Consider the following 24,663-nt stretch of genomic DNA (forward strand, 5'->3'; position numbering starts at 1 on the left):
TAAACTCTACTAAATATAAAACAAACAAAAAGATTTTATATATTCATGTTCATTTAAGAAAATACTAGGGCTGGAGAGATGGCTTAGCCGTTAAAGGCTAGGCTCACAACCAAAAATATAAGAAAATACTAGTAGTGATGTATTATTTTTAAGTATACAGCTAATATGTTTGGAGTTATTTAAAATTTATATTGAAAGAAATGTATTTTCACTATTGCTGTAGATGAGCATCTACATAAGACTGTTAAATTGATTGTTGTTTTATATCAAACTTTTATAATACTTATTTTTATTGTTATAATATTTTATAAATTTTAAGGAATATGACAAAAAAGATATTGTAGGTATTGAAGGGGGGTCTCTGGGAGGAGCAGTGGTTCAAAAGGGAAATAAGAATGTGATTCAATTCTATTTAATTAAAATATGGTTTTAAATGTTAACAAATTCAGGTAAATTGAAATCATGTAACTTTTCTCATCATAATGCAATAAAAGTTAAAAAAAAAAAAAGCAAAACTTTTTTTTTTTTTTTTGTAGTCCAGGACTCCTGGAGTCAAATCCTATTAGTGTTTAATTTCTTTCATAGTGTTTTATCTGGGTAAGAGTTGGAGGTTGGCAGTTCTTTTTTTCATATATTACACGTGCTACTCGTGAGTTTCCTGCATTGCGTTGTGTCTGATGAAACACCTGTTGTCTTCTTTATCTCTTTTTCTTCAAGAAATATGCCTGTGCGATCTTTGATTTCTTTTAAGGCTTTCTGTTTATATCTGGTTTTAGATTATTGACTAGTTTGGTTCCTGACTGCTTTTCATTTAAGATACTCTACAGCCTTTTATGAAATTTGCTATCATTTGCCATACTCAGCCATGAATTTTAGTATTTTTCATCTACTATTTTGTGTCTAAAATATTGGCTTGGAATTTTATTTTAAACTTTTAAAAACTTTAACCATATATACCTCTATTTAACATGCTTACTTTTTGTCTCAGCTTGTTGAATATGTAGACTATGGCTATAAAATATCTATTTTAAATTATGTGCATGTCAAGGGGGTGATGTGTATATAGATGTCTTTGTAGGGGACAAAAAAAGAACATCAGATTCTGTGGAGCTGAAGGTACAGATGGTTGTAATCTGCCCAGTGTGGGATTGGGAACTGAACTCAGGGCTCCAGGAGCCCTATCTGTACTTCGTCTCTGAGCTATTTCTCCAGCCCCTGTCATACTTATTGTTAATATTTTTTAAAACCCCAATTCTCAGCTATTTCATTTTTTTTGGTTGATCTTGAATGATTGATCTTTGAAATTTGACTTTTGTTTTCCTGTATCTTAGCATGCCAGTGACTGGACTAACTGAGTGCCCCACATTTTAAATTTTGTCATCTTGGGTACAGGATATTTTGTGATTTATAAATGCTCTCAAGCCTTTTTTTTTTTTTTTAAAACTGGGCAAAATTACTTGGAAAAAATTTAGTTGATGGGAGAGAAGGAACTCATACTTAGTATATTTTAGGTAGGATCAGTGTGAAATTCATTCAGGGTTAATATTCTCCGATAATGAAGCAATGCTAATCATAGTATTCTAGCTGGTGTGTTCTGGCTTAGAAGGTGTTCCACTCTGATTGAAATAGGCACAGTACCCTCCTTGCCTGAGCATCAGGGCTGCTTTCTCCAGCATTCTTAGGTGAACTTCTTTCCTTTCTTTAGTTTATTCCTTACATGTATGTATGTGGAAGTCAGTTCAAGGCACAAGAATGCGTTCTAGGTTTCCAGGCTCACTCTTACACACAGCCCTCTATCTCTTGTAACCTTGGTCTTTCCAGACTCCTACTGTGTTTCTTTATTTGAGAGCAATAGCTTAATGCTTGTAGCTTCTTTTTTCTTATAGCATGTTCTGTACAGAAATCACTTCAGTAAATTTAGGTTGCTTATTCCATTCCCTGAGCTCCCCAAATTATTGGTTCTGGTCTCTCTAGGATCACTGTCCTTCGCTGCTTTGTGTTCAATGTCTTAAAAATGGTGTCCATATAATTTGTCTGGTATCTCAGTTGCTCTGTGTAGGAGGACGATAAATGTAGGCTCTTGTAACTTTATCTATACTGCAAATGAACGTTCTGACTTACCAGTTTTAACAAGTAGAACATGGAGATTTAAATATGTAACCTTTCCTTAAATAGTCACAAGTTACTTCTGGATAAATTGACATATTATTGATGCTGTGCTAATTGGATATTGTCTCACATTATTGCAAAGGTGTTGGTTTGCATACATTCTAGGATGGCAAAAAGAGTCAAGTTAGTAACTCGGTAGTTAAAGAATTCAGAAACCTGGAGCCAAAAAAGGTTGATGGTTGAGTTTGATGAACTCCTAATGCCAAAACTTTGGTATATTTCTAGTTGCCATGATTCCTATTTATGGTAATCTTAATATAGCAGCATCCCCATCCACTGTACTATGGGGGACATGTTCTAAGACTTCCCAATGGATTTCTGAATCAGCAGATAGTATTGAATCCTATATGTAGTATATTTTCCTGAACATGCAGACCTATTATAATATTAATTTGTAGATTGGGCAGGGTAAGGAATTTGCAACTCACAGATTTCATCAGTGTCATTCAAGTTTTCTCCTCAAGGTGAGAATTTTCTTACTTTTCCACTAAGGGACATACTTCGTGGCTTTTTTTGGCATATCTGACTTGTTAGTATTATTAGTCTTCTTTTTGGGGCTATTATCAAGTAAAATTAGACTTATTTGAATATAAGAAGTTCCATGGTGATACCAGGGTAGACTTGATTACTGAGCTGTCTTTTGAGTAACTATTGGACAAGTGTTAAATACACTGTGGATACTCAAACACCCCGGAATAGTCACATCCTGGACAGAAGAGGACATGACTGGGAGCTTTCATTACTGTACACAGTGCCAGTACACAGTTTACATCTCATACATAACTAAAGAAACTATAGAAAGCACAGCTTGAGAAAGGGGGACCAACCGGAATAGTAACAGTTTCTCAATAGGCCACAGGTATTCTTCAGCTAAGAAATCCACTGTATTAAAATATGTAAGACAGTGATAAACTCATCATAAAGTAGAAACATCTGACTTATATCACTGTTGTGGGATCTCTGTGTTAAAATCTTTCTGTCTCTGTCTCTGATGCTTTATCTTCATAGGGAAGTATTTGGTTTTGTCTTTTTGAAATAACATAGTTTTAATTTGTCTTCTGTCTATATATTTGGACTACTAATTTAATGTTTTTCTAATGCCATTATATAGTACTGCTTTTTAAATTAATGGTTAGATTAGGGGAATTATAGCTTTGTTAGATATTTTGGATTATAATAATTATATTGAGGAGGCATCACTGATGTAGATCCTGATGATTTCAATGTTGAGTTTCTCACTGGCAGTGATGGTGCATGCCATTAGTCAGAGCACTCAGGAGAAGAATCAGGCTTTGAGTATGAGGCCTACAGAGAAAATTCCAGCACAGCCAGGGCTACACAAAGATAACCCTGTCTTAAACACTGCCCCTACAAACAAACAAACATGTTTCTCAAGGTTTTTTTTTTTTTTTTTTTTTTTTTTTTTTTTTTTTTTTTTTTTTTTTTTTTTTTTTTTTTTGGTAAATTACCGATGGAATCATCTATCTTTTCTCTATTGACTGGCCTATTGGACCGGTATTATAAATAATGGTTAAGGTCTGACCTACCTTTACTAGAGTTGACAGTAATTATGAGGCCTGTTGGGCCGAGCTCTTCTGAGAATGGAATTTGAAGAAGCCATTCTGGTACATTTATTAAGGTAGGCTGTGGCATGTCAGATGGGTTTTGATTTCTGGTAGTTCAGGGAATAAGTGTTGTGAATTGATGCCATAGCAACAGGGAGTTAGTTGTAATGAACTGGGTGCAATAGAGTTAAGCTTGTGTTAAAGTATTAAACTGCCCAAGTAATTTTCCAGTTTTTATCAGCATTGAGTTTAAATATCTGAACTTAGGAACTGAAGACATTTTTTTCACATTTTAAATAATTTACTTTTTGCTATTAGTTATGTGAGAACATAGCCCAAGTTGTGTTCTTCTATATTTTTAAATTATATTTACTGACTGACTGATTGGGATGGGGCACATGTGCCATAGCACAGCTGTGGAAGCCATAGGACAGCTCAGAGGAGTTGGTTCTCTCTTTCTACCTGTGGTTTCTGAGTATTGCACTCACTCAGATCTTCAGGCTTGGCGGCAAGTGCTTGTGTTTCATCTTTAAAATGAGAATGTGGCTGATGAGGTAGCTCAGCAGGTAAAGGCACTTGCCACTAAGCTTTGTGGCTTGAGTTCATTCTGGAACCCAAATGGTGGAAGGAGAAACTCCTTCCTGTGCTGTCCTGAAATCCCACATCTATGAACATGTAATTAATAAATTTTATTTATGTGTTAATAAATATTAAAAACAAATTAACAAAAATAAAAGAGTGGGCATGGGAGTGGCAGTTTCCCTGTTGTGTGTCCTTCCTTCTGAGATCTTATACTAAGCTATCTCCATGTTACTCTCAAGTTGTTGATCAGGACCCATCTGCTGCACGCCTCACTCACCAGGCCTTGGGCATTGCATTATTTTGACAACATGTGTGCTTTGGGAACGTCTCCCTGCTTCTATTGTCAGGGAAGAGGCTCTGGTTTTCTTCCACATTTCATTCTCACATGTGTTGTTTTAGAATATCTGAAGTCAAACTCCATAATATCAGGATAGGAGACCGAAGAGGAGTTAAGAAACCTGCAAATGTCTGACAGTTAGTGGTACTCAGACTTTGAATGTATGTCAGATTTCAGAGTGTCCAGTGCTTAACTGTGGTGATAAGTCGTGTCTCTTGAGTATTGAGGTTTCGTGAGGGTCCAGATTTATATACTGGAAAAGAGAATAAAACCTGTGCAGTCCAGGAACTGAAAGTAGGAAGTCACTGAGCTCTGGGCAGCCTTTCTCTCACTCTCTGTGCTACCTCCGCTGCTGTCCTCATTTGTTCTCTGCATGTTTATTGACTTCAGCTGTTCCACTTTGCACCTGGTCCATGGTGACTTATCATTCTTGTATAGTTGCAGTTTGTTCTCTTTTAGGTGAGCTGCCTGTCGTCTGTTCAGGTACTTGTGTAATTGGTGATGGAGTCGGGGAGGGATGACGGGAATATGCATGGGTCTTTATTAACATAGCAGTTCCTAGGGGAAAGGGCTGAAACTAAATGGAACATCCAATAATAGTTTTAGTGATATGTATTAGTTATTACAGAAGAGTCACAAAGCAACAGTGCCAACACTTGATATATACTACAGGTGCAAAAACCAATGAGTTTATGACATGACTATCTGCAAAGAACAGTAAAACGATATATGTTATTTTCAGTGGTACTAGAATAGCTTACTTAGTATAGTCACCCGTGTGACTCTCTTTGAAAAGCATATATAGAAACCACTGATTCACAGAGCAGTCCTGATTAGTACTGTCAACTTAGGATTTCTTGGAGGAGGTCTGTATGTGATTGGACATCTCCACCAAGGATGTTATTTACTTAATTGAATTTCAAGTTTTGCTTTCAGATTTCTCAACTCATGGATTTTAGTAAGTTAAATGAGTTGTCTTTTGCTTATGTGTTTTTAGTTATGTATTTTCAAAATTTCTCTAGTTGGCCTTTTTTTAAAAAATCAAATTAGTAGTTTAGAGAATTCTGATCAGGCATAATTATGTGTTTTATAGGATAAAGAAGAGAGTTTAATGGAGCCAGATGTACCTTTGAGTTTTTTGTTGCAAGTTTTATTATCCTGTGATCATGTTTTCTTAAAGCAAAAATATTTTTAGATAATGCTAGGAATAGTATAATTTCATCTATTTGGATTTTATGTAGCTTCTTAAAAATGGTTATTTTATTGTGTGGGTAGTTTGTGGGACACCCCAAACAACTATAGAGGAGGTATCCTACACTTGGTACTGGGGTTATTGTTTGGGAACCTATGGTTTTAGGGGAACATTTTGTCTTGTGTAGGGGTGCTCCCTACATGGAAAGCACACATATGGAGTTTATAAAACAGTAGGCTTCCTTCCACATGACTGTCTCAAAGCTTCTCCTTCTCCTCCCCTCCTCTGCCTTCCTGCCTTCTGCCTCTTTGCACTTAAGCCTTCCTTTCTATTGTTCTCCTCTTTGCCCCCATGTCACCAGTGTTCTGTTACCCACACCCCTCTTGATTCCTTAAGCACAGACTTCACATATATCCATAAACTCTGTAATTTCTCAGATATTAATTAAGTTTCATATCTCATTTACATGGAAACTAGCTTATTTCTAAAGCCATAGAACTGTCCTTTTGAGTTGTTAGTGCTCACAGAGTGAGGAGAATTTCCTGGGACATCCTTTTTGATATGTATCCCATAAATGGAACAGTTGCTATTTGTTCCAGCTGACTGGACTGTTTCCAAAACTGGCTTCCTCTTTGCTCAGTCTCTCATCATGCTTTTCAGTCTCGATTTTCTCTTTAGCTCTTGGATCTCTTCCAAGAGGAGCAGTTTCTAAGCATCTCAGGTATAGTGATCCCACATCCCCCAAGTAGTCTACTAGATTCTAAAGATAGCAGTTTGGAAGTGTAGGAAGGGTGGGTGGGAACAGCCAGACTAGCCCTTTTAACTATATATTACAAAACGAAGTATTAAAGCTTAGAGAAGTAAATGATTTGCTTAATATTATTATATAGCTGTTAAGTAGTTTAATGAAAAACTATTCTAGTCAAACCAGAATGTTATCATGTCTGAAACGCTGCTTATTGTTAATATATAAAATAAGAACTTTGTTTCTGGGGTTAGAGGCTGGGGACTGTGACTTTCCGCATTCTGGGTTTCTGAAACAGTCTATGATCTACTTTTGAAACCAAGGAATAGTCAAGATAGATAAAGTAAGATAACAAAACAAGAAAAAAAAACTGTTGAGTTAAAAAGCAGGATGATTTAAAGTATTCTAATCCCCCAATCCCTCCCCCATATATTTAGAGTAGTTTTATTTGGAGAAAGCTTGAGGGAATAAATGATTTACAGGCTATATAAAATAGAATTTTCTTTTTATTTGTTGAACAGTGGAGAAGAAATATTAAAGAACTGGTTAAGTTTTAGCAGAGCTTAATTTTGCTGCTTTCTCTCTAAATATTTTAAGGCATGATTAATAAGGGTATGTATAGGTTTATAAAATATGCTAGTTATTACATTGTAGCCTACTTTCCTTTGAGTAATAGCTTAGATGGTAGAACAATACTATGGTAAAAGTGATAGAGATTAGTGTTAGTTTTGGTTGGAAATACCTCATCACTGATTATGTGTCAAAATGTAATATTGCCACAGTAGCTGAACTATGTGCTTGATTGTAGCTGTGACGTTGGTTGGCGTCTCAACGCTTGTCCATTGTCTTAATCTTGAGCATGCTACTTCACTTCCCTCGCCTTAGCTTCCCATTTATAAAACAGAACTAGTGCTTTTCTCACAGGACCATCACCAAGTTCAGATTCTATGGCTTTCTGGATCTGTGTGTGTGTGGATTTGTATTCACACACAGTGTAAATAAATATAGACTAGTATCTACTGAGTGATGAATTTTGAATAAAGACTTTTACTGCCTCTGTTTTCATGATTATAAGACATTTTGTAAAATGTCCTTAGCAAGCATGAGAAAATGGCTTAAAATACCAACAGTGTATTAGTGTCTGGAAAAAAAGTCACCACATAACACTCTTGTCCTTAGTTTATGAGAACTAAAGGAACTTACTTATGTTTAACTTAATGTTTTCTCTCTCATAGTTTATCAGAGAAGATATGAAATATAAAGATGCTACGAATAAACATAGTCACCTGCACAGAGAAGATAAGCACATAACTGTTGAGGATTTGTGGAAGCAGTGGAAAACATCAGAAGGTAAAGCTGTGCAGTGCTCTGGAGCCTCGGCTTGTCTGCTTCTGCATTGGCAGCCCTACTAATTGCATATAATTATAGAGAAGTACTATAAGATCATGTTTCTGTGAGAATATTTACATTAAAAAAAAAAAACTTTCTTAGAGACTGGGTGTGGTGGTACATTCCCAGCACTTGGGAGACAGAGACAGGTGCAGTCTCTGTAATTTCAAGGCCAGCCTGGTCTACGGAGTAAGTCCAGGACAACCAGGGCTATTAACACAGAGAAACCCTGTCTAAAAAACAAAACAAAACAAAAACAAAAAACCAACAAAAATAAGTAAACAAAAAATCCTAACTATCTTAAATGCATTAAGTTACAGGCTATTTTTAGATAATTTGATATCATATACTAGAATGAATAGGAATGTCTGAGCTTATTGTGTGAACTTATAAATGGTATTCTTATGTTTTATTAAGTAAAATAAGGAAACTGAGGTTTTCTTTTCAGTTGTGAATGTCTAAAGTCTTCAGGAGCCCAAGAATTTTAAGCTTTTCCTGAAGTCCTCTGTGAACCCTGCTAATGCTGTAATCTCCCTTGTATACCAAGCGTGCCTTGTCCAGTTGAAAATGTCCAGTTGAAACACCCTATGCATGCTGTTTTTCCTATGTATACATGTCTTCAACAAAGTATAATTCATTGTGTTGGGCATAGTAAGAGATTGACAGGAATAATAAATGACAAAGTAGTGTAATGATAACAATGAATTATAAATAAAAGTTCTGTGATGTGTTACTTTTTAACTGTCATTAGAACAGGTAGCATATACTGTTTGGATACTCTGGACAATTCATATTCTTGCCAGAAAAGTACGAGATTTTATTAAAGTACTTAGGACACTAGTTTAACACTTAATGAGTTGTTTATATTTCTGGAATTTTCCATCAGTGCTTTTCTCACTGAGATGGACTATTAGCTAAAACCACAAAAACTGACACTACAGTTGAAAGACTCCTGAACTTGCAGGATAAAATTTAGTAATTTGTATTTCATTTTTTTCTGTTTCTAAGTTGTCTGTTTACTATGTGGACAATAATTTTGTACAGCACAAAAATCCCTCATGACCTAAAGCCTCAGCGCAGATGCTAGGGACTTACTAAAATTTAAGCAGTTTCCAAAGTTCATTCAGTTTATTTTGTTTTTCAGTATCAGTTACCTAAACTATCCCTTTTCTAATATTTCTGTTTTACAAATTCCAAACAGTTGTTATGGGATATATATTTTCCTAAAACTTTGAATAACAAAACTAAGAAACTGAACAGACTTTTATAAAAATATAAATAAATAAATTACTAGTTTACTGGATTATCAGTGGTAACATCTGGAAATGGCAGCATGCAAAGCCAGGTGTGTAACTGTGAAGAACTGGCTGGGGACCCTCTGGAGAAAGGGGTGTCTCACTCTGATGGAGTCTGCCACCACAGATTCTGTATGGCTACTTATCAAATCTGGAGTATTTTTTTCATGGAGAAAATTCTTTTTAAGGCAAAAAGGAGGTGTCAAAAAAATGCCTCTAAGCCAGACAGTGGTGGTGCATGCCTTTAATCCCAGCACTTGGGAGGCAGAGGCAGGTGGATTTCTGAGTTCAAGGCCAGCCTGGTCTACAGAGTGAGTTCCAGGACAGCCAGGATTACAAAGAGAAACCCTGTCTTGAAAAACGAAAATAAACAAACAAACAAAAAACAAAACCAAAAAATGCCTCTATCTTTTCTTATTTATTTTGAATTATTTAATTCAAATGCCTCTTTTAAAAATGCCTCTATCGTTTCTTATTTATTTTACTTCTGTTGATTGTTGTAGATGCATAGCTTTGGTTTCACAAAAGGACAGCTTTTCATAGCCTTTCTGTAGAGATCTACAGTGTTTCTAAGTAGCCACCTTGTATGAAATGTGCAAAGGAATGTACTTGTGGTGGGAGCTTTATTGTTCCCCATCACAGTTGTGTCATCTGTTCTTTACCTAATAGAACAACTTACAATATAAATCTGAAGTGTTTAGCACCCTGTAGTGGCTCACAAAAGAGAAAAAAAAAAAAAGCCAATACAAATCTTCACAAAGCACTTTGAGCCATGCCTTGGTGATGGTCATCTCTTTTACCTTTTGGCCTGTCTTCTTCACTTCCATCCAAATTAGACTGACCTCTTCCTGTTTCACAGATGTCCTTTTGGCTGGCTCCCTTCTCTCTTTCTTTAGTCTTTTTCAAAGGCCAGTCTTCCATTGCAACCTACTTCCTTTTCTGCTCCTCGTTTTTTCAACACTTATGATCCTTCATGTTCCCATGCCACTTACTGTGTCCAAAGTATTTAGGATGACTTCTTCATCACACCCACTCCTTACATGGTAAAGCCAAGAAGGAAGAATCTATTCTGTTGATTCGTAAATCTCCACATGAAAGGACCTGTCTTCAGTCTTCTTGCTTCCCATCTAGTGAGTGTTCTGAGCAGATCTTTTATAATCCGTGAGAATATTTCTAGCTGTTTCCTTGCACTTTAAGGCTTTCCCGAGGTAAACAGCCCCTTTTATTCTCTTGAGTGCTCACACCTGTCCTTATCTGTTTTATATTGCCACAGAGCAGTGATTTGATGTTAAGTCCAAATTGCTTGGCAGGCTTTTCTAACCTGAGTTTGTTTTCTGAGTACTTGGCCTCCCACCTCTCTTACTTAGGGATAAAGGCTTGAGAGAAATGGTTGCCAAATTCCTGCTAGCACAAATGCCCAGAGAGAAGGACAAAGGAAAAGTTGTGTGGATGATTCAGGCAAAAAAACCTCAATTAAAAGTTTACACAGATGGGGTCGAGTCTCTCAACTCACAGTTATTAAAGGGCCACATAAGGCTGGGAATGGCCACCAGAGCATTACTGAACCCGCAGAGTTCTGCTTTGTTTGTTTGAATGGTCTTTCTCTTAAGATTTCTGTTAGAAAGCCAGTAGTCTGTTGAAAAGTTTTGAAAACTACTGAGAGTAGATGTTAGAATGAGTGTAAAAATACTAAATTCAGTATTGAATATAGTTGAATATGTAAAGCAAAAATGTGTGTGTGTGGCAGATACACATGGGCATTTGTTCTGTCGTTTTAGGTATCTAGTGGCTAGATTAGTGGCACTTTTCAGCATGATACCCAAAAAAATGTGTGATAAATGTCTGAAAGTACAATGCTTGCTGAAAACACCATGGTTTTTATCCATTTCCTCTAATATTTAGGCCATTATGTCTACATTCCTGAAAAACTCTTGCTTTGCAAAATTATGAACTTAAAATGACAGTTTGTGGGGCAAGTGGACCGTGCTACCAGACAGAAGAACTGGTAAGGTTGAATGAGCTCAGATTTGAGAACAGTGTGAGTGGGCCAACATCTGCCTAACTTTATCTGCTCTGATACATGTAACCATGGCACTCCACTGGGAGGACCAGAACAGTCAGTCAGTAGGGAAAATACCTGAAGTCCTTTCCTGTGCATATAGATCATCCCTAGCATCTTAAAGTGAACCAATGGGAAGCATCTAGCCCTGGATCCCACTCCACTCCTCAATGTTTATAAAGTTCCTATCCACATGGAATAAAATGCACACATTATTTCACCGAGATTCGTCTGAGAGTGGCTGTTTTACTGAGCTGTAACACCTTGGGGAAGGCTTCTTTCTCCTGAAGCATTTGTTGCTTGACCTTGGACCAGCCTGGCAGGTCAGGTTTATGCTCCTGCTGCTCCTGTCCCTGCCACTGCCCACTGATACCCCTGCTGCTGGTACTGGCACTGCCATGGTAGTGGGCAAGACCTGGGACTCCAGCTACCTGCCTCATGAGGGCTTTCCTTCTGAGAAGTGTAATATGTTGGCCATTTCTGACTGGGCCAGAGACCCGTGGAACCTATGCATCGTGTTCCGCAGAGGAGGACAACAGTTAATGGAAAACAAAAGCGGGTGAAATAGATGACTCAAAATCTATGCAGCCTCGTAACTTGATCACTGACAGTACTGGACTCATAAAAAGAAATGTGATATTACTAACCATTAAATGCTACCCCTGATATAGGAGTGTACACTATAAGTAATAAACAGATGCAACTTAGTGAACCCGACTACTGTGTTAGGTTGGGTTGAGGTTTCCTTAAATGAAAGAAGAAAGCAAAGCACAAAGATGAGCTCTGGGAGAGGCATGTGGATGGCATCTGCAGTCAAGTGAGCTAGAGGAAGAAGGGGAGGAGTCACAATTTCATGTGTTGGTGTGTGTGTGTGTGTGTGTATGTGTGTGTATGTATGTATAATATTTTGCTACTATATGATATTAAATGTTGTTTGAAAGTACCATAATATATTGATATAGTCTCTAACTACCAGTTGTATATAAGATAATTCACGTTACATGGGTTATTCTATATTCTATATTTTGTGCCACACAGGCAAAGCACTGGGTCCTGGAGATTAAAGTTGAGGTAGGCCTAGGACCAGGCTATACCTAGCAAAGTACAGAGTAGAAAAGAGAAAGTAAGTATGTGATGATAGCATGAGATGATGTGTACACAGTGCAGTGAAGGCTGCAGTATGGGGCTGGCTCACAGGAGGTAATGATTGGCTCAGGACTGGGATTATTTACAGAAGGTGGTATTTGAAATCGTCCATGAAGATTGACTAGTAGGCCTTAGAAAGGAAGGTAGATTATGTGAGAAGAGTTGTTGGGGGTGGATAGGATCAAGATACATTGTGTACACATATGAAATTGTCAAAGAATAAAAAAAAATTTAAAAGAAAAGAAAAGCTAAAACTAAAGGGAAAATTATAAATTATAATATGAATTAAATTATATCTTAATACTTGCTAAAATTGGAACTGCTTCTGAAAGTATATGAACCTCCACGTTGATCACAGGGCTGTAGAGATGGCTCAGTGGTTAAGAGAGCACTAGCTGCCCTTCCAGAGGGTACAGATTTGATTCCCAGTGCCTACATGGCAGTTCACAGCCATCTGATACTCCAGTTGTGGGGGAACCAGTACCATCTATTCTCTGAAAATACTCCAGATACACATTTGATGTATATACATTCATGCAGCAGAACACCTATTTATAGTAGCTGACTTATAGACTGTGACTGTTGTCTAATGTAAAGGAAATGTTTTCTGATACAGAAGATGGGTTCTTAGCAAGTGCTGTCTCTATAGTACTTCTGTATAAACTAAAATATTCAGCCATGCTTAAAGATTTTTAAACTAATTGAGTAGATATGTAAAAATTTAGAAACGTTTAACTTGAAGCAATTTAAAGAACCTTTATTTCAGAGATTGGAGAGATTTGGGCATTTAATAATTGCTATTCTGTAGAATAAATAAACAAAAAAAAGATATTGGGTGTTTTATTTCTGTTTATGACAGCATTTGTTTTGTAAACATTGCATTAAAGTAAAACTTTCTGGGCCATGGGCCTTGAGTTCCTAAAAGTAAGGCGCATTGTAACTCATTACTCCTCACACATCCTTTTCATGCCGAGGTTTGTCTTTTGGGTGTGTCAGTTTGGGTGGATTTCTAAATATTGATAAAAGTCAGTGGCTTTTTTGAGTTGCACTATTGGGTTTTACACAGAGACTGAGTTGGAAAACGTAGATGGACTGAGTGCATCCTGTTTGGCATTACTGTCAGAGCTACTCAAAACATAAAACTTGGAAACCCAGTAGCATTTTTGTGGAATCCAGGAACAGAATACTTTGTCTATTTACAGTAAGCATGGAAGTCACTAGCAGGATCCAAGCAAGTGTCAAGCTTTTTCTCCTAGGAATTCTAACAGCATTTTTTCATATCCACAGATGAAAAGCTAAAGAGTAACATAAGAATTCTTGGTTATATACTATCTAAATGGTGGTATTATAGAAGTTTAATAATATGGACAAAATTATCCTGTTATAATATATGAATAAAAGCTTATAATTAAATATATAATACTTATATGTAAATATTATATATAAATCATATAAGTAATAAATGTATATTTAACTTGAAGCTTGTAATTTTCAACTTTAACAGTGATCTGGCAAGTTATTAGAAAACATAGAAGGGAGATTGCTCAGCAGATAAGGGCACCAAAAAAAAAAAAAAAACGAATTCTTGGTTATATACTATCTACATGGTGGTATTATAGGAGTTTAATAATACGGACAGGCCAAGCAGTGGTGGTGCATGCCTTTAATCCCAGCACTTGGGAGGCAGAAGCAGGCAGATTTCTGAGTTCAAGGCCAGTCTGTTCTACAGAGTGAGTTCCAGGATGTTACACAGAGAAACCCTGTCTTGAAAAACCAAAAAAGACCCACAAAAAACAAAAATACAAAACAAACAAACAAATCAAAAACAGACAAAATTATTCTAGGGAATTAATATTATGGGAGGCATTTTTTGTTTTTAGAAATAAGAAAGTTGGGTATATACAATTTAACACATTTGACATCAGAAAATGAGTCTTTTAAAATGGCACATTTAAGTATTATATTCTTTGAATAAACACAATCTTTTAACCAGGCATGTAATTTCTTTTACTGTATGTGATAGGCCACTGAATATTTATTTCTGTGGTTTATTTCTGTGGTAAGTTAAGTAAGGGTAAATACTGTCAACTATATCTAGAAGATTGTTCATAATCAGAGGAAAAGTGCTTAGAGCAGTGCTGAGCCCCAAACAAATGCTCAGTAAATATCTGTCCTGCTATTGTTCCTGTGAGGCAAATGTGACCATGCTATGTTAAACAATCTTGGTGTGCCAAGTAAGGTTCTGCTCTTACACCTGAGCCAGTGAGCCTGAAACTTGCTGTCTAAAGAAAGCTGTTGGTTTGTGTGTTGTTTCAGTAGCAAATTAAGATATTCTTGGAGGATGGTGTTATAGTTATAAACAGCAGTATTTGCTGTGTATGTAGGATATGGCAGTTCAGGTAGTGTATTTGTCATCACCACTAAATATTAGACATTACTAAATCCTCTATGAATGGCTTGGAGTAGACTTTGTAAAAGTTTGAAGATGTATTCACCATCTACTACCAAGAAGATTATCACCTCTGTGTGAATAAAATGTGACTTTGAGTGGATTCTAGAAATGTTGTACAGGAGGACTTGGAACCTTTGCCCCTGTGCTTAGAGAGTATTCAGAGGGTTTTGCTTGTGTTTTTGCTTGTTTGCCTGCTTGCTTATTTCTTATGATTGAACATACTGAGGTGGTTCATGCAATAAGACTCTCTCCTAAGTGCTTATTAGGAGCATGGCCTTCTCTGAGACTAAGATACTCAGATGAAGAATGCCTTTTTGTTCTTGACCTACCCATGATCTGTTGTTAGTGGAGGAGGATCTGCTAACAGCTATGTAAGGGATGTTCTACAACCAGCAGCCGAGAGTATATAAAAGGAATTGTGGGATAGATAGGTAGGAAGAGGCGTGCCAGCAGAGTTTAAGTAAGGTGAGAAGGATTGCATTCCACGACATTTACCTTGTCACCCTTCATTGGAAAGTATTCTAATGGATTAATAGTTCCGAGGATATTAATGATTAATACAGCACATTTAAAGAAAGATAGTTCTTCTTTTTAATGGAAACAAGTCTTTATTAAGTAACTTTTAATATCAGAAAAATAAAACTCTTATAATTCTTTTTATAGCAAATACATAATATCAGTGCTTTGGCCATCTTAAGTTAAAGGCCCTTTATCATAAAATATATGATTTTAAACTTTACTCAAATTGAATTTATAATCCTAATGACTTCCCTACATATACATAACTAAAGAGTGTAGTACAATTAGCAAATACTAAACTCTATTGATAGTTTATCATTCTTAGTTTGTGGTTTTAGAAACAGTACATGCACCTAATATATGTCGATTCCTTGGCTTATTAGTTGCAGTGTACGATGCAACAAAATACAAAATACATGCTTGGTGACATTCGTCCATATTTACAAGACTAGATATTAGTATGTAGATATGTAGATATAGTCTAAATTTCAGCTAGAGATTAGGATTCAATACTGACAATCAACTATCCTACAAGCAATTAGCATTACATCATGATATGCCATCAATGCAACTTTTTTATACTGAAAAAAATCAAAATAAAAACCATTATTTGTAAACTTTATATGAAATGTAACTCTTCAAGTGGAAATAAAAAGTAAAATTTTGTCTATTTACTATTGAATACACATAAAATTTCAATTTTTGTTATATTGAGAACAAAAGCTCTTTTGTGTTGGGAAAATAATGCTTCAAAAAATAATTAGTAGAAAACCCCACCAGTATAATGTTTTGTCCTTCCAATACCAGCAAATTTGGGGACATACTGAGGATGACACTAAAACATCCACAGGTAAAAAGTATGTCTTAAAGAAATCTTCCCTTGTGATTGGAAATAGGTTTGAAATGAAGTAAACTGATTGGAGGTTGTCACAGCTGCTTTCATGAATCATGCCAAGGGCATTATTATCTCCCTCCCCATCTCCTACATTACTAAAAAATAAAAATATATTTATAATGTGCAAGACAAATATGGATTTAAGAAAGACAGTTCTTAATAAGCTGTTTAGCTAAGCTTTCTCAGCAGATCAAGTTTTAGTATTTTTGATCCTGTGTGCAATGCTGTTAGTTTTAGAAGCTGTTGTCAGTAAAAATCATCAATATAATTTTGGGTTTTCATTGTGCCCAGAAACACCTTACACAAGGGAGTCCTGTTCCTCCAGGTGGAGTCTAGTTTCAGAACTGACAGATGCCATCATCTGTGTGTACCACTAACAGAAGGTATTAAAGCATTAGTACTCAGAGGTGCTTCTCTGCAAAGGAAGGCCATGCAAAGATACTACTTGTTCACTTTGTCAACCATCACTTATGGGGTTTTGCAAGAAAGGTAGTCCATCTATTTCCTAATCAGTTTATACTCCAGGTAAACACTTGGTATATGCTAGGTATAGTGATCCAGAATCAGAGGGCTGGCTGGGGAAAAGGATCCTAAGTTCCAGGTTTGGGTTGAGACCTGAGAATTTATCTTTTTTTTTTTTTTTCTTGGTTTTTTGAGACAGGGTTACTCTGTATAGCCCTGGCTGTCCTGGAACTCACTGTGTAGACCAGGCTGGCCTCGAACTCAGAAATCCACCTGCCTCTGCCTCCCAAGTGCTGGGATTAAAGGCATGCGCCACCACCGCCCGGCGAGAATTTATCTTAAAAAGAAAACAAAAACAACAAAAACAAATGACAGAAAAACCTATACCCCATGTTTAATGTATCCTTTATTATTTTGTAGACATAACTTTTTATCATAAAGTCCTCAATTCAGAGCACTCTCAATAAGCAGTTTCTGATTGCTCGATCACCATTTAGAAGAAATGCTAGATAAAGTAAGGTAAATATTACACACACACACACACACACACACACACACACACACACACATATTATCAAGTGTTTTCATTTATTTCCCACTTTAAATGTTAAGTTTTATTTAAGTAATCATTCCTTTCTCTTTTCTTCATCATGACTTTTACAGTGTTGAAAATAATGGACCATTAGATACTTTACCAAGTTTTTTCAATTAGATTTATTTTCAATTAATTTACCAAGGTTTTTCAATTAGATTTATTTTCAATTAATTACTATGATTATTAGTTTAGCTTGCAATTAAGGCTCTAGATTTGTCTGACAAAATGAAGAGTTCCTTTATCAAAAAGAATAGAAAGGAATTTAGTTTTTACTTCCACTGTCAACTCCTTCTCATTTTATGCAGTAAGTTTTTTTAAGAGTACAAAACAAATGTTTTCTTACTGCTTTTTAAGTGGTCAACATAATAGACTTACCACTTAACAGAAATGTGTAGTAGTTAAAAGTCAGGAACTGAGCAAGCCTGCTGACATGTCTCCAATTACAGGTACACAAATGGCCAAGGCTGGGGATCATAAGTTCAAGGTCTGAATACATTCAGTTTACCAAGACTATGTATTAAATGAAAAGTATATATGGATATATAGCCTAGTGGTAAAGTGCCTGGCATCATGGGATGCCATGCCTTGGTAATCCCTAGAACCATTGTGCATGTGTGTGCGGGTGTGGCATAGGAATTGACAGCTCTTTGAAAGAAAGAAGTGAGAGACCACTTGGAGAATACTGTCATAAAGGCAAGGTCTGATGGGGAATGAGTAGTGGCCTTCAGAGGGACACAAGGCAAGTCAGAAAGGGAAGGTGTGCTGGAAAGATGATGGCTTAGCCCTTAAAGGATAAAGCTTCTAACCTAAAGGGCAGAAAGGCTGGTACCCTTGATATCTAGATGGGGAATATTTTCAGGAAGTGGGTAGATGGTGTGTAAATCTGCAGGATAGTCTATCATTTGACTGCAATTTTAAGAGTCTGTGTGAAAAATAACTGCCCTTATGGTCTTAAAAATAAGCCTGAAAGTACTTCAGCATGGGTTTTATGTGTATTATGTAAGACCTGTGACTCATTGTGCTTTTTGCTTACTTGTATGTAGCTGTTGATTAAGGATCTTGTGTATACTTTGCACATGTTCTCAACTCTGCTTCATTTTGATTTTCTGGCTCAGAAATATCATTCATCTTTTATTCTCTTTGCACGGCATGAATCTTTGTGAAGAGTTCTTTTTGCCTTTGGCACAACTGTCCTATAGTGGGAGATAGAGAAAGACAAAAATGTGGTTAGAATTATAGTTAGATGTAGAGAAATATGCTATAAAAATCCAACCCAAAAACTTAGATTTGGCAAGAAGCAAATCATTAGTCTTCAAGAAATTAATTTAAGTGTTGATATGATGAGTAGGCACACACGTTTGTGCATGCAAATACACAAAGGAAGACTTAGTAACTTGTTCATTCAAATTTTAAAAGGAAGACAATTTTGACAATATGCCCAACATGGATGATTCTTGATGGTACAATACCTAGTGAAATACATTTGCCTAACAATACAAATATTATATAAGTTTGAAGTTTGCAGATGCGAGATACTTACAGAGTAGTCAAGAATTACATTGCTAGAAGAATTGGTAGAAGTGAGAGTAGGGATTGCGATATAAATGATACACACTGATTTCAGTTTCACAGGATGCAAAGTATTCTGGAAATAGATTATGTGATAGAAGCACAAAAATATAAATGGGCCTAATTCCACTAGTTAAGGCCATACTTGTAAAAAAGGCGAAGTTAGAATTTACTGTGTTATATGTATTTTGTCATAATAAAACAACTGTCAAAGAGTGTGAGGTAAGTAGGAGTAATGGTTAGCACCCTATAAGAGATAGTCCATTTGAAAAGAAATTGAATGGTAGCTGCAGGTAAGTAATGCGATCAAGCAATGAGTTTTCTTGGGAAGAAGTAGATATGATTGTACTTAAAAGACACAAGGGAAGTGCTTAACAATTACAAGAAATTTTACAGCGGCTAGTGCTTTTTGAATAGCCATGTATGAGAGGTTGTCTTCCTATGTCTTCATATTTAACAGCAGTATTGATTTCTTTCAGGAATAATTAATGAGTTGATAAGATTTGAGTTTGATAAAAGTGAATTTAAGCTCAGATAGGTAAGAAACCTATTGGGAATACAGTTTTCCATTGGAGAGCAAGATGGTAGTGACTTTAGACCTGCACCATTTTTTAATCCATTTTTGAATTCATTGCTCATGGAGAATTAGAGAAACAATTCTTCTTAAACAGTGCCTAACTTTTTGGAAGGGATTAATGTAGGAGGGGAAAGTGGGAGTGGAGGATAAAGAGGAGAGGCCCAAGAATTTTTTTACCATGTAAATTGGCTTATGCGTTTGTTTAGTTTATTGGTTATATAGTGTAAGCATATAAAATGCTAGCAACATTCTTTTCCATGTTTACCAATACCAAATATTTTGTGGCAGAATTTAATAATAGTACCACTCTAGCTCTCCCACAGTTAAATAATTATAGGGTTTTGTGTGCCGTGCTGGCTGTGTTCCCACTGATCCAGAGCCTGTGGCCTTAGCGAAGGGAAGCATATCACACTTGCAGTGTGAGATAGTTGAAGACAAGTCTGCTTTGGTAGTTGTCTAAATTATTCTAGTTTGTTTTCAGTGAGCACGCTTAATAGCGTGAATCTGACCATGATATTAGACTGCATTCTCTATTAGAAGTGAAATTGGAAACTTTGAAAGATAGGTTAAGTTAGTCTCCTTTAAGGCTAGGTCTAGATTCTTTGAATCATTTTTACAGTAGGCCCCCAAATGCAATCTCTGTAGCTTCTCATAAAACCATACCATGTTAAATGCTGGAGGCTTATTTTATCACAAAACTAAATACTAATTCCTGTGCGTAACTGATACTGTGCTTTGTTGATTGGCTTGAAATTGCAGTATAGTATATATTTCATTTCTTCCTCCCTCTCTCCATCCTTCTCTTCCTTTCTTTGACGATAGAACTTTATTTTAAAATCTGAACGCTTTATTTTAGCAAGCCTGCCTCTCCTCTCCCCCTCCTACATGCCCCCTTACCCTGTTCTTTCTTTTTCTCCTTTTCTTTTTCTCTTTTTACACATGGACACTCAAAATAACGTCAAGTAATGAATACTTTTTGTTAAGGAAGCTTGATCATCAACAGTTCCCTTGATTGAAAGGGACAAAAGTCATAATTACTTCATTCATTCACTTACAAATAATTTATTTAGCTCTTTCTGTGAGGTATGCATTATTCCAGACATTGAGGATAGAATATTCTTTAAAGTAGATATCCTACCCTCATAGGATCAACAAATTCAGGGAGAAAATGAATATGTTTGAATTTCCACATGTGAAAAGATATATTCACAATCATATAACTACGAATACAGTTGAATTATGTGATTAAACTATGACAGGCAGTGATCAGGGAAGGAAAGGGCTATTTAAATAGTAAGTTCAGGATGAACTATCCCAAGAGTAATATTTGGTTGTAGAACTGTTTGCTGATAGTGACCCAAGGGTAGATACTGTGAAGTATATTATGGGAGGCTTAGAGGTCATATAGTTTAAGGTTCCCAAGGCTGGCATGGCTTTACATATTCAAGGGGCTTGTGTAGCTAGGATGTAATAAAGGATAGCATAAGTCCAGATAGGTCTAGGATTTGTTGTAAATATATTTTAAGTATATTTTAATAATATCTCCATTTAGGAGTTTTGAGTTCTTTGTGTGTGTATGTGTGTGTCCATGTGTGCAAGTCCGTGTGTATGCATATCCATGTGCATGTGTGTGCGCGTGTGCAGTGACCATGAACATGGAAGCTCAAGATTGATGGTGGGGATCTTTCTCACTTGGTCTTTCATCTCTGAATCAAACCTAAGGCTAGTCAATATCTCTAGTCTTGCTCTGGGGATTCTCTGTCTCAGCCTTCTGGGAATTAAATTACAGGCAGCTGACCATACTTATCTGGCAATTCTATGAGTTCTGAGATCTGAGTAAGATTTGCGAGAGAATACTGAGAAGTGTCCACAGAGAAAGCAAACCAAGAGAGTGTGAGGGTCTGCAGACCTCAGAAAGAACACACTGTAAGCATGGGTATGAACTCCAGAGAGGAGTTGAAGCAACAGGCAGCATGCTTCAGGGCTGGACTAATATAGAGGGTATTAGTGTTCTTCATAGCCGCAGGTGCATGCTGGCCAAAGGAAAGTATATGGGTGGTGTAAACAGGAAGTAAAGACAGTAAATATTGTTGATTTCCTGAAGGAGGAATAGAGAATGAAGCTCTGATACCAGCAGGAAGACACAGTGTTAAAGAAGATTATTTTGTGGGGTGTTGAGAGCCAGCAGGGTTGTCTCACAACAGTCTGTAACTCCAGCTCCAAGGGATCTTGGATCCTTCTGGCCTCTGTAAGTATTCCCACTCACATCCTCAGACTTACACACATAACTATGAATAAAACATGTTTTTTGAAAAGTTACTTGTATTTTAAAGGATGGGAGGTTTCCCAGTGTGTCCATGTATTAATAGAATGATCCAGTTCAGCAGTAATTGATACAGAGGAAGACTGAACCATCATAATTGAAAAGCAGCCCTTACTGAGTTGGAAAGTGCAGGTATATAATTAGACTGCTTATGCTGGTCTCACTGTCGTGTTTATTGGGATTTTATCTGCTGATTTCTAGAGGCTTATTCTATGGATCTTAGATTCTATGGGCTTGTATTTTCAAAGATGATGACCAAAAAGAAGTAGGCATCTTCCTTGCCTGTGCTAGTTAGAAAAATGGCAGGAAGTCATACCTGTCCCGTCACTGGGGTATTTTGGTTACTTCTTCCTGCCTTCAATCCCAGATGAACAGAAGGTGTAGAAGTGGAATACTAGCAGCACCCAGCCCTACAGCCAGATTAGCATGAGCAGCTAGACTGAGAAGAGCAGACTGGGGCTGATCAAAATACAGGATGGATGCAGGGTGGGGCCTGGTACCATGAGTCACCTAGTAGAACAATCTGATAGGCTTTTGACTACAAACTAAGATTCCTGGGACCTCAAAGCCAACAAATGCATACTGTAATATTAAATCTCAATTTTATTGAAATAAGCTAATATAGCTTTGAAAATTGAAAACAAAAAGAAATAACTTTACCTATTAAAGCACAGTTTTCCTAGATACTGCCTGGTACTTTATATTGTAACAGGTCAAAACTGACTGAGTTCACTGGGCACATCTAAATTATGATACACTTAACTTTTGAGAGAGGGTTTTACTTTGTAGCTAGACTGGCCTTAGGATAGCCTCCTGCATCAGCTGAGTGCTGAAATTACAGGCAGGTGCCCCTTCCCCCAGCATCACTGCAGAAGGAAAATAGTGCACACTGCAGTCATTACCAAGATGTATGTTTTGGTATGTTGTATCTTCACTTATATGAGAATTAGATCTGGGTATTGATGACTTTTCCCAGTGAGGCTTCTCCAGGATAGACAATGGGCACTGTAGTCAGTGAATACGCCTGAAATTTATAAAGTCTTCCAAAGAGTTGTCTAGGAGAGGATCACTTCATGAATTTTCCAAAAGTGACATCTTGCTACATCACATCTAGGAGAAGCAGTACTTTTATGTCTCTATTATAAAATAATAGTTATTTTAGTTTTTTTATTGGCTCTCTTCATTTTCTTTATGATCTAGTGTAGGGTCTAGTTAGCATTTTTTTTAAACCAATTTGATACCATTGTGAATAGTCATTTTTTTATATTAATAAGAAGTAAGGATCAGCATTCTTTGGTGACAGTTGTGCAGTCTTAATTAGGGTTTTACTGCTGTGAACAGACCAAGACCAACAGAGCAGAACATGACAAAGGCAACTCTTATGAGGACAACATTAATTGGGGTTAGCTTACAGGTTCAGAGTTTCAGTCCGTTATCATCAGGGCAGAAGCATGGCAGCATCCAGGCATATGTGGGGCTGGAGAAGCTGAGAGTTCTACATCTTCTTCATCCAAAGGCAAACAGGAGAAGACTGGCTTCCAGGCAACTAGGACGAGTGTCTTGAAGCCCATGTCCACAGGGACACATTTCCTCCAGCAAGGCCACACCTACTCCAACAGAGCTACACCTTTAAATAGTGCCACTTTCTGGGCCAAGCATATTCAAACCACAACATGCAGTTCTTACCCTAGTAGCTTTTTATTTTGCAAGTAAATTCGTTAGTTATGATTTAGAATTCAATTATAGTTTGTTGACAGTTCTATTGCAAGTAATTCCTAGATAATAAAGTGTTATGCTTGCATGGGCCATCAAATACAAGAATAAATAGTTTATAACTAAATAGGACTTTGAATTATATTTCATAAAATCATATTGATTCATCTCTAACTTTCAAAAGAGAGAGCAAGTTGCTTTCTTCATTAGTACATCTGGAGACCTGAGAGAGGGAGGGAGAGAGAAGGAGGGGAGAGAAAGAGGCAGAGAGAGGCAGAGAGAGAGAGAGAGAGGGAGAGGGAGAGGGAGAGGGAGAGGGAGAGGGGGAGAGAGGGAGAGAGAGAGGGGGAGAGAGGGAGAGAGAGAGAAGGAGATAGGAGAGACAGAGACAGACACTAAAAGTGTCTAGATATAGTCACAAGAAGCCTAAAAAATACAGTGTGTAGATTTGGGAATCAGTAAGCAGCTAATTAAAACAGTGAAAACAATATGAAATAAGCAGAAAGAGATTGTCGTCAGCTCCAACCCAGAAAATTGAAAATAAATATGAGATGTTTTAATAATTTAACCACATGTTTTTCAATTTAATCACTATGCTTCTAAAAAGACTTCTAAAATTACAAATTATTCCCTACTGCAAAGTCACGAATCAGCTTTTCTTTGAACTGTAGTTGTTAAAATTATCTCAGTTGTTTACAGTGGCTGTTATTTTTATATAAATACCAGAAACCTATAGTAAAAGATTTCCAGCATTATGTGTTCTCATCGTATATCTTCTCAACTTATTTCTAAATGAATGCTATTATAGACTTGCTACAGGTTTGAGAATTTTTACCTTCTTGTTGCTAATTAAAGACCCTCCTCCTTTCCTAAACAGACAAGATCAATATCTCAAAGTAAGTGAGGCCCTTGGCTTGACTTCCTGTATTCAGATCCCCACGGGACTCAGGTGAATGAATAATGTAATCACTGAGTTCCCTGTTTTCCCATTTGTATGATGTAGCTAGTAGCATTCTACTCACAGCAAGTCCACACTCACCTAGACAGCTGTGCTGAGGGTTAGTGAGGAGAGTACTTGG

The 24,663-nt window shown here is 36.7% G+C and overlaps 1 protein-coding gene across 2 annotated transcripts in view; it reads left to right on the top strand.

Annotated features, from left to right (window-relative positions):
- Window positions 1–24,663, top strand: part of Stim2 (stromal interaction molecule 2) — a 137,888-nt gene that overhangs the window by 82,590 nt on the left and 30,635 nt on the right. For both annotated transcript variants that reach the window (XM_031342296.1, XM_031342297.1), the window contains exon 3: window positions 7,826–7,940. In XM_031342296.1, the coding sequence (XP_031198156.1) occupies window positions 7,826–7,940 (115 nt within the window). The remainder of the gene's footprint in view (window positions 1–7,825; window positions 7,941–24,663) is intronic.

Source organism: Mastomys coucha, unplaced genomic scaffold (genome assembly GCF_008632895.1).
Source record: "Mastomys coucha isolate ucsf_1 unplaced genomic scaffold, UCSF_Mcou_1 pScaffold22, whole genome shotgun sequence".
NCBI lineage: Eukaryota > Metazoa > Chordata > Mammalia > Rodentia > Muridae > Mastomys > Mastomys coucha.